Raw genomic sequence first — 10,997 nt, 5'->3', positions numbered from 1 at the left:
AATAATAATAAATATTTGAGGTAATAACTTTTTTTAAAAAAAATATGTTCCTGAATTAAGAATTTGATGGAATTCAAATAAAAAAATTTAAGATTATTTTTTAAGATAATAATTAAATCGTGACAGCAGACGTCGCAACATGTTATTGTGCGAAAATTACAAATATATTCTTAATTTACAGGTAAAATGATATTCTTTTTGTATCATACAAATTAGATAACATTACTCCTGTTCTAAAAAAATACATTCGAAAATAAATTATATTAATGTATAAAAAAAAACTATTATATTAAAACTTTAACCATATATCAGTACATCTCGTCAAATCCTCCATAACCTCCTAATCCCCTCAAGTGGGTGCCTAGACTTAGAATATCATCAATCAATGATAAAATCAATATCTAGTTTTAGCTGCAAAACCAATTTTTTACTGATTACAATTTAGTTAAAGAATCAAGAATTTATTAATGTGTCTGTATTAATCTCTGTATAAAATTGGTATAAAGTGTGTCTGCTGCCAAAAGTTAATGAACAAGCAACATTTCACTCTTGCTCAAGTTAATTGAACTTTGCTGTTTTACTATTAGGAAGAAGGAGAAATATCATACATGGATGATAGAATATAGCTAATTGGAAAATAAAAATAATTTAATCAGTTGACTCATTAATCATGATCACATTACAAAGCACCTGAACCTTATCGTAAAAAAAGCAGAGGCTTTTCTGTTTTTTTTTTTCTTTCTAGTATCAGATAAAGAACCGCATGAACTTGATCACCCCTGTGTACACTTAGGGGTGTCAAAACAGATTGATACGACACGAATTCGACACGAATACATCAACACTAACACGACACAAATTTTTATTCGTGTCAAAATCTTCAACAGTGACACGACACGAATTTTTTGCAAGTTGACACGACACGATACGAATAACACGTAAAATAAAAGTCAAAATAGTAATTGACAAAAAAATTTAAAAAAATGGATCGAAATTAAAAAAATTTAAAATAATAATAATAATAAAAAATTAAAAATATAATAATTTAAAAAAAATACAGGTCGACACGAACACGAATACATCAACACAAACACGACACGGATTTTTTACGTGTCATTTTTCCCAACACGAACACGACACGAATTTTTTTGCTGGTCAATCCAAACGCGAATTTTCGTGTCGTGTCGTGAGTCGACCCGTGTGTCAAAACCTATATTGACACCCATATCAGTACACTGATATATGTGATATATGTGTTTTTGTGGTACGTACTAGTGTTAGTGTATAAAAAGAAATGCAAATATTCACACACAATAAAAAAGCTAGTCAGTTAGTTGAGGCATTGAGATTTCCAGTTTGAGTTGGAATAGAATGGATTCGATCAACTTGATCAAAGGGTATGATAAGGTGGATGAGGCAAAGCAGCAGGCCTTCAACTTTGTAATAAACAATTTTCCACTGTTAGATATGTTCAATTCACTAATAATAACCACTTTTTTATAATGGTCAACCAAGGAACCAGCACTATCATCACTCTGTTTAAAGTAAGAAGAGAAATCCACTAATAACCACATTTTATAATGGTCAACCAAGGAACCAGCACTAGCATCACCCTCTTTAAAGTAAGAAGTGAAATCCATGCACTTAAATGTTTGAAGTAACATTAAAACACCACGAGAACACCAAAATGACAGGTAAATGAGCAGACACGGCACATTGCAGAAATGAAAAACTTACAGACAATTCAAATTACATAAAAACATGTATTGAGGTCCTCAAACTCATCTAAGTAAACTCCTTTTCATCATCTTCAGATCTTTCAATTGATCTCTAACCGCAAGAACCTCAGAAACAATGGAAGAATGCCTTGATGTCAACTGATCAAACCGGACATTAATATGAGATAGCTTTGCTTTCATCTCTTCCACATCTTTCTTTGATAAATTACCAATTTTTACCTCATGAGATTGTAAAGCTCTAGCATTGAACGAAGAAGCACGAGGATCATAAACTTTTTTACAAAAAGCGGAAAAGGAAGCTGCACGCAGATAATAAGAGGAAAAGATAGCTTCAAGCAGATAATAGTTCACAAATACACGTTCCTTCATATATCGTATTGTCTCTTGATAACTAGGCATGTCCTAAAAACCAAAAAAAAAAAAATGTTATATTTCATGCTTAGTTGTGATGAACCTAAAATGCATGAAGAAAACTCTATCACAAAAAACTGTAATAGTCCAGTAAAATCAAGATAACTATAAACAAAACTATAGTAGCGAAAACTAACTCACCGTTTCAGCCTGAATCCAACAACTATCATCGCCAACTAACATGTTCAGTATCGGATCAAAATGTATGCCATAATGAACTAGCATGGTTGTCACCTTGTATTCATCATTATATTTAGCAAAGGCCTGTTGAAGCGAAGACAAAGTAGCAGGGCTTCCAGCTCGATTCTCATAGTAACCCACCATGGCTTTCCACACGCTTTCGATCCAATCAAAAACATTGATGAGATGCAGGTGTGCACGGAAAGTGAGCAGTAACTCTCTCTCATTCAAACTAAACAACATTAAAATATTAACATTTAATATTAAAATAATCGAAAATTAAACTATAATTATAATTATAAGAATGAAGAAATTCCTACGGGGAGTTTGGTAAAAGATAAATTTAATTTTAAGAATACTAGAAATGTAATCACTAGGGGCCCATTTGGATGGGCTTTTTTTTCTTTAAAAGCTGTTTTTTTTCAAGAAAAAAAGCACTTCTCGTTTTTAGTTCGTTTAGATGTCTGCTTTAAAAAAAAACAGAAGCAGAAGCCACAAAAAAAGTCAAAAACCTACTTTTTCCAGAAGCTAAAAATTTTAACTTCTAATAAAAGCAAAAGTCAAAAGTCAAATATTTTTTTAAAAAAACTAAATATTTTTATAAAAATATAAATAACTTTAACTTTTATAAAAAATAATTCTAAAATAAGGAGGAGATAAAAGTTACTTTTTTTGAAGGCCAAACAAACGGGCTTTAGGCATCCACGAAGAAAGTTGAATAGACGGAGAAGTTAAATAAAAGTAGTTTGGTTTGTCAAAATTTTACCAGAGAAATATATGACAAAAAGTGTGTCAACAGTACTTTACCCGGGTTTTCTCGAAAAATCACCTTCAAATCAGGTATCTAAACAGTGCATATTACTATCTTTCTCAAAAAGCCAGGCATTTCACATAGATGAATTTTGATCAAAACCTGTTGAACGAAACATTGATTTTCTAAAAATCAAATTTCATTTGACTAGGAAAATCTCAAAAAGCCTTCGATCAAACGCCCCCTAAATTCAATTGTATGTAACATATGAGAGAGAGATATACTAATCATCCGAACCATGACCACCACCATCATGTTGGCTGCTTTGGCTTCTGAGATAGTCATCAGGAATAATAGTGATTGATGATGAAGAAAAAGAAAAAGGAAAAGAGAATAAGTTCTTGACACAGATTTCTCAATGTAAATTCTTAATTTTTACATAGTCAAGAGAGAGAGATACCTGCTTTCCATTTGCTTCTTCTGTTTTCCGCTCACCATCTTTCTCTTGCTCGGTGACTATGCTTTCGCTTGGCTTGCTTCCGGCTACGTTTACAAGCACGAGTTTTGATTTGCTTCACCTTATCTGCGAACTGCGATTTAAAACATTACCACATTTTGGATTTCTTTTTTCTTTTTCTTTTTTTTCACTCCGATTTACATATGAGACAGAAAAAGGAGAATTTTAATTGGATTATCTGCTGCCATTGAAGAGATTGATCTGAAAGCTACAGCCCTAGTCTCTGGTTTCAAGAAAAGCAATTTGCTTCACCATGTATGCTGCCATTGAAAGGATTGATCTAATGCTACAGCCCCCTACCTAGCCTCTGGTTTGGAGAAAAACAATTAGTGTCAGCGGTAATGTTAGGTTTTGTTATAAATTTTATGGTTGTGGCGAGATGCTTCTGTGACTTTTTGTCGATTGGTACAGAAATGCAGAATAATTTTATTTTTTTTGTACATAAATGCAGAATAATTTGATCAGAAGCTTCTTTCTTCCTTTGCTTTTTGTTTTTGAAAATTTTTTCAAAAATCTAATTACTTATATTTTTGTACTTTTTGGTTTTTGCCATACACAGAAACACTTGGGAGAGAGAAACTATAATAGGAACAACTTTGGTGTAGGAGGAATTTTTTGAATACTAGATAAATGTAATTGATAAGAAAATAGTTAGAAAGTGAGTTTAGTAAGAAAATGTAAAAAAAAAATTGTTTGGTTAGACAAAATATTACCGGATAAATTAATTAAAGTTTTGTAAGTCTATCTTTGGTTTAAGATAAAATATTGATGGAAAATTGGTGTAAAATGACAAAAGTAACCTTTTTTTTATATTTTTCAATTTGAATACTTGCATGTCTCCTCCAACGACTCCAACTTAGCCAGGGTACCATTTTTTTTTTTTTTCTGGCATGGCAAGTTTTTAACTGGGTATTAATTAATCAAAATGAGGAACCATCAGCCATACATCTGTCTGTCTTGGTCTCTTCATCTCCTTTGAGTCGGTCAAAAAAAAAAAAAAAAACGTATGTGCAGTATTGATTAGAAAAGGGCCTTTGAGTCATGTTTCTCATTTCCTTTTATTCATTTACCCAGTTATCCAAGAATACGACATTTGAAGTGGGATTTTTGCTCTCTGTAATTGTCCATTTTTTCTTCACAATTGATAAAGATGGGGAAATACGTTTGCTTGCTAAATTTATGAATAACTTGAACCAAACGTGATGAAGAAAAAATACCACTTGCTGATGTCTAGATATCTTATCGGAATACCAGAACCAAATAAACAGATGGGCATAATAAACAGATGGGCATCCTCTGAAGTTTAATAAAATATACATAGTTACACACACCCTTTCAGTTTTTGTTTTTTCACTTATACCTGTTCAACATTCATATTGCTATACCAGAGCATAGATGGTAAGTGACTTGAATGTTTGAGAGGCGCTAACTTGTAGGTATAATAAACTAGAGAGAAGATCAATGTCCTTTATCTTTACTCGTAGCTTGAGCCTTGAATACAAGAGAAGATCAATAATTTTGAACTTCCATTTTAATCCTAATTGAGGGGGGGGGGATGAAGGAAAAAATGTGTGTCATTTTAAAAGATGTAAAGTTGTGTCATTTTAAGAGAGAGAAAAAGATAGATAAAGAAGGAGAGAGAGTTGACAAAAAAAAAATAAAGGTGTGAGTTCCACCTCTTTGTGAGAGTGAAAGGATATACGTTGTGTTATTTAAAAGGATAAACATTTTTCCCAAAAATGAAAAATAATTCAATCCTAATCCCAAAGACAATACAATGGTAATGTGCTCCTCGTTTTATTTTAGTGTGTCCAAAAGAGCATAGAACATAGCAACCTACAAGAAATTTAACATATTGGGACAAAAGAAGAAAAACGAGAGAACGAAATAAATGTTTTATAAACAATTTGATGATCTAGCTATTAGCAAATGATTTTCAGGAGAAATGCTAGGTGGAACATATCTGACAAGCTTTGCATCTAATCCACGTTCTTTTAGCCACATCAACCTCCCCATGTCAATAATCCACTTGCACTTAAAACCCAGTGCTGCTCTTTTAGCTGCTTCCATGTCACAGAGAATTTTTTCAACTCCATTTGCATATCCATCACCTTGCTCCTTTCTGCTCTCAAAACACACAGCTTTTAGTATACCGGTTTCTATAACAGTTTCAAATACTAATTTACTGGTAACAATAATTTTGCTGCTCAATTTAATGATTAAGAATTGGAAGAATTACATTGATTGCAAATGTAATCTGCAATCAGCAGTATCAGGAAGATCTGAACCATGATTTGCATCTACTGCCCAACTGGTAAACCATGTAATGGCATGAAAATCTTCCTTTGTCATCCCCAAATCCAAAAAGAACCTTTTATCTGCAGGGCTACCATATCAGTCAGCTAGTAACCAAAAGTTATCATCACATCCAAAAAGAGGTTTAAATATACAAACTACAGTATTTACTAGAGATGAAGAAGAAACTGATTACTTGTATAGTGTTTCCACTGGCAAAGATGGTGACAACATGTTGCTATAGCCAAACCTCCAAAATTATTATTAGCAGTGTACTGTTCACCACTATCTTTTCTATATTCGGGTAAGCAGCATCTCAAAGTCAAGTCTGAAAAACAGAATTACATTAATCATTTATGTTTTCATCAATTAAACAATCACCATTAATTTCATTGGTATGCTTATTGAAATTGCCATTATAACCTGTTGCAGCTCCACATAGATGTTTACCAATGGCCAGAAATGGAACTCCTTGCAAAGACTCAACCGCATTCAAATCTAAATCTTCAACTGCAATAGTTGGATTTTACAATTTTATAGGGCACAAAATTATGTAATATATAAAATACAACTAAATCAAGCACTAATACAGAATTATGAAGAAGCATAAGAAGAAATGAAATTACAGGAAATATGAATAGTGCAGATTATATCAGGACTAGGAAACTTTTAATTGATTGCAGCCTGAAACTGACTAAAATTTGGAAAGCAACAGAACAAAATCAAAATAATTCAATATTGTGCATCTGCAGAATTCCCTCATTATCTTCTTTCTTTTCGCTACATTTTCAGCCTTGACAGAGGGCTACCCCTGCTTGTAAGGAGCTTGGTCTCCTGATTTTCTACTCTTATTCCAAATTTCTATCATGCTCTCCCTATCCTGCCATTAAAGTATACACCCCATATTACCCTATACAGTTCCCATAACCACTCCAGTCCACCCTCTTCAGCTTCAATGCTGTGCTCATTTAGCTAAAAGTAAGACCACCACAAACAGCATCATCAACAAAACCAAGAGATAGATCAGCCCCTTCAAGACACACTTTAAACTAAGAAAAAGGATCAACAATTTTTTTATATAAAGAATGGCTAACAAATAAAAAGAATAATAGAGCAAAAGATGCAACTTGACTGAAAACATCAGTCAAGACATGCATATATAGCAGTCAAATTTGCAGAGGAAAGGAACACAGCTCAATCACATATTCTTTTTTTCCCCTACCATTAAAAGAAAACTTAGCAAAGATGTTGAAGGTCATTGCATAAAGATTGATACATATGCGCAAAGGCACAATATAAGCACTAAATGTTAATAAAGTATTCTAACATAAGAATCACACAAGCCATGCACTCAATATGATTTCCTCAGTAAAGATATCTCAGCAGGCAGCAACACAACTAGTATAATTACAAGTTCAGAAAATATCTTATACAACAAGAATACCGAAGACTCTTACTGTCAATTCTCAATCGCTCTAACATCAAGCTCTCATTCTGTCGCAAGGATCGATCAGCCTAGAAATAGCATTGGCATGATATAAACAATAAATTAATTAAGTAAAGATCACTACTAGTTCAAACAGCTTAGGAACATCTACAAATATGATTATCATGATTTAGAAGTCAGCGAAAGCAGATCTAGGGCTAAGTCCTACCTTCAACTTGTATGCCTTGCGCTCGACCAGGAAGACTCTTTTGATTCCACAACAATCTGCAAGCATTTGTGTCAAATACCCTCTACCAGCTCCAAACTCAATCACTGCTGGGACATCGTACTCGTCCTCTTCCCCCTCAACTGGCACTTTGGATGGTTTCCTTCCAAGAGAATTCTTCAATACACCAAAATTTTCCAAATTTCCCAGAATAGATGCCTGTTGCATTATATGTTTCTCCTGAAATGGCAATTTCCTGCAAACAGCTCAAGTTGGAAATAGAAATCAAACCCATTAAACAAAGGGTTAAATTTCAGTTTGCCCCTTCTAGTTTGGGTTGTAACCAATGTCCCACCTTGTGATTTTGATGTTACATTACCCCGTATGTTTAGTTCTGTTAGTAGGACTAATGGTAGTAAGCTTCATCCCAACGGAAGTACACATGAGGGACTTTGTGCTTACAAAGCTAACCACTGGAGTAGAGTAACAAATAAAAGTCACTGGCACAATGATTTTGATACAAACTACAAGGGGCAACCAGAATTTAATCCTTAAATAAATTCAAAAGGTTTCACCAATAGCTACCTTTCTTCTACTCGACTTTTAATCCAGAGGCTGCAAACCTCTGGCATCTGAAACGAGTCCTGAATATCCTTAGACAATGATTCATGAAAAGATTCAATCTTTTCAATCAAATTGCAAAATTCAGGCAAACTCATCCTATGAAGAGCATTCCTCTTCATTTCTGAAGAAACAGTCATAGTGGATAAGCTTGAATCATCAACCCCTGATGTTTCCTCCTCTTGTTGTTCTCCGTCAGAACCAGCATTGATACCCTTTTGGTAGAACGGTTGGAGGGACAAGGATTGAACCTGTTTCAGCAATGGGCACCGCTTAACATGCCAATTGAGGTTTTGCTCTAGCACTGAGCTATCAAATGATGAAAGAACAAGAACCAAATGAGAAAAAGCTAAAAATTTAGAAGAGGGGACATGGGTTAATAATGATATTGAAAAAAGCATAAGAGGGAGAAATATTACTGGGATGGATCTATGGGGCATTGGATCCACTGGCCTTGGGACCTTGAGTTGTGATTGCCACAGAATCTGGGGCCACGAATTTGAGAGGTGAGTGAAATGAATCAAATAATAGATAGAAAGAAAGAGATTGGAACTTACAAGGAACCATTGAGAGGGGAGTTTGCACAAAATCTGTTTTTGTTGGGAAGCCAGAATTTGCAGCGCTTCGTCTCCATAGTACCTCCAAGGTAGCTTGCTTCACCACTCAAAAAGCTTAACTGTACAATCCAGACTGACATCAAACCGGTTAGAGGCCTGGTCAACGGATTAGTGATCCGACCACTTGATAAGTGGTCAAGTTGGAAAAACTGGATAAAGAAGGGGAAAAAAAATGTATGTATCCAATGCCAGCTTCACTTATTTATAAGATTCTAAAACTGCTAGTAAATGTAACATCGGTTCAAGCTGTTTCTTCTCTAACCTGACTTGCGAAATCCAACAACAACATACATAACTAAGATTGATTTTATATGAATGAGGTGACATCAATCTTTGCTGCTCAAACTGTTCCTATTATATTACAGGTTTTCAAATTTCATATGTAATGCGACAATAGCCTACTCAAGATGTTTTGGTTGTAAGGCATGAAACATTTAAATAAAAACAGACAAATTTGATTAATTGGCCATTTCTGACATTTCAGGTTGCAACTTGAAAATCTAATTCGGAATTGACTTCAATAATGCTGTCACCCAAGACTATCATTCCGGGAGGAACACAACCCTGTAAAAATTTATAAAATTTGAAAATATCAAACTTTTTTTTATTTTAAATGGCTTCTGAAACTCAATCTCGACTTCCTCATGCTTAAAATTCTTCATAACCAGTCAATCCTTTCACTACAACCTCAAAAAAAATCCAAGAAAAAAAAAATTCCAAGAAAAACTTTAAACAGACACCGGTTTAGCTGGTAGGCTGGTGAACAATCCCATTGTAATAAGCTGTACATGCTTAACCATTTATTCAGAAGTAAAAATACATAGTAACATTCCATTATTAACCAAATAAATCAATAAATAAATTTCACAGTGGAACATAATCTAATTGAACTTCATTCTGTTCAGGCAATTTATCAAACAGAAGAAAGACATCAACAATTAATTAATTAAAAGCATAAAACATAGACCATGAACTAATAACTCATTTCATAACAAGTCTACCCATTCGTTCAAAATTAAAAAGCACCAAAGAAACGCCCCAAACACAAGACAAGTGAGTCACCGGAAACACCGAAGATCGACGGAAAAGACGCCGGCAATGGGAGCTCCGAATCCGAACCACACTTCTGTACTTCACTTTTTAGTGTCTCCGAAAGAATCAGAGTAGGGCAAATTTGCTGCTAAATAAAACGACGTCGTTTTATTTGTCGTTTTTTAAAATAAAATAAAAATAATAAAGCAATTTCATTTTCCTTAATGAAATATTGATTAATTTTCTCTGATTCACTTGACTGTTGACTCCAATCAATTAGAATTTGAAAATAGCTTATAGAAACAAGAAGATTTCAAATAAATAAATAATTCGTCATGCTTATATATTAGTCTTACATTCATTTTAGATTACGTTTTTAATTTACTCATTTTAGATTACATTTTTTATTTTTTTTAGTACCTTAACTTATTAATTAATCCAAATTTTTACTTGAATGTATTTCTATTCAAATTATTCTGTTAAATTATGTCATAATTTAGATGGAAAATATAAATATAATTTTCAGCATGGCAATATCTATAACCCTAAATTGATGATAATTTACGCTTAGGACAAATGAAAATGTAGAGGAGGACAATACAGCTGAGTATACAGGTATAATATATAACTCCAAATCTTCAAAAAGTAGTTGCAAATATAAAACATTTTGATAAAAGTGATGAAGAAGGGGTTTACATTGAAGAAGTGTTTAAAGACAATAGAAGTGAGCTTTTGAAGTAGAAAGTGTAAAGAAAATCAAAATGCATGTCAATGTCAAAAAAAAAAAAAGATATAATGCATGAATATATCAACATCAATGATTGTGGCTCGCACATTCCTTTTGTTTTAATAATATGTTAAATTTATTGAATGTGTATGGATTTTGTTTCCCATCGATTTTTTTTATAGGGAGTGTTTGGTAGAGGAGAAAAAAAATTAACCAGGTAAATATAATTACTTGGAAGATGGTGGGAAAGTAAATTTGCTGGTAAAGTTGAAAAAAAATTGTTTGGTAAGGTGAAATATTTTCGAAAAAATTAATTAAGTTTTTAAGTCTATATTTGGTTGAAGATAAAATATTGATAAAAAATGGGTTAAAATTACAAAAGAAACCCCTTTAATTTTTTAATCTCAAATAAAAGGAAAGAGACTGATGACAACAGTACATCTCAGGGTCATTTT

The 10,997-nt window shown here is 33.1% G+C and overlaps 2 protein-coding genes across 5 annotated transcripts; both read right to left on the bottom strand.

Annotated features, from left to right (window-relative positions):
• Positions 1–1,645: 1,645 nt before the first annotated feature.
• LOC133311922 (uncharacterized) lies at positions 1,646–3,936 on the bottom strand. Of its 3 annotated transcripts, XM_061513058.1 has the most exons (5): positions 3,542–3,936; positions 3,366–3,413; positions 2,292–2,562; positions 2,021–2,141; positions 1,646–1,958 (listed from the first exon to the last, which is right to left on the bottom strand). In XM_061513058.1, exons 1-5 carry the CDS (start codon positions 3,577–3,579, stop codon positions 1,945–1,947), a joined length of 492 nt encoding a protein of 163 aa, XP_061369042.1. In that variant the 5' UTR covers positions 3,580–3,936; the 3' UTR covers positions 1,646–1,944. The 3 variants fall into 3 exon arrangements, with proteins under 3 accessions (XP_061369042.1, XP_061369040.1, XP_061369041.1); XM_061513056.1 differs by having other exon boundaries at positions 1,646–2,141; XM_061513057.1 differs by lacking the exon at positions 3,366–3,413 and having other exon boundaries at positions 1,646–2,141.
• Positions 3,937–5,366: 1,430 nt separating this feature from the next.
• On the bottom strand, positions 5,367–9,938 carry LOC133311916 (uncharacterized). Of its 2 annotated transcripts, XM_061513045.1 has the most exons (10): positions 9,846–9,938; positions 8,724–8,842; positions 8,586–8,651; positions 8,131–8,475; positions 7,549–7,801; positions 7,351–7,408; positions 6,317–6,403; positions 6,090–6,221; positions 5,838–5,976; positions 5,367–5,720 (listed from the first exon to the last, which is right to left on the bottom strand). In XM_061513045.1, exons 2-10 carry the CDS (start codon positions 8,798–8,800, stop codon positions 5,495–5,497), a joined length of 1,383 nt encoding a protein of 460 aa, XP_061369029.1. In that variant the 5' UTR covers positions 8,801–8,842; positions 9,846–9,938; the 3' UTR covers positions 5,367–5,494. The 2 variants fall into 2 exon arrangements, with proteins under 2 accessions (XP_061369029.1, XP_061369030.1); XM_061513046.1 differs by lacking the exon at positions 9,846–9,938 and having other exon boundaries at positions 5,367–5,723; positions 8,131–8,470; positions 8,724–8,798.
• Positions 9,939–10,997: the final 1,059 nt, after the last annotated feature.

Source organism: Gastrolobium bilobum, unplaced genomic scaffold, assembly GCF_033153095.1.
Source record: "Gastrolobium bilobum isolate Gb01-03AN ecotype WA unplaced genomic scaffold, APGP_CSIRO_Gbil_v1 utg908, whole genome shotgun sequence".
Lineage (NCBI taxonomy): Eukaryota > Viridiplantae > Streptophyta > Magnoliopsida > Fabales > Fabaceae > Gastrolobium > Gastrolobium bilobum.
The sequence above is the reverse complement of the archived record's forward strand: the minus strand, read 5'-3'. Positions and strand labels throughout refer to the sequence as shown.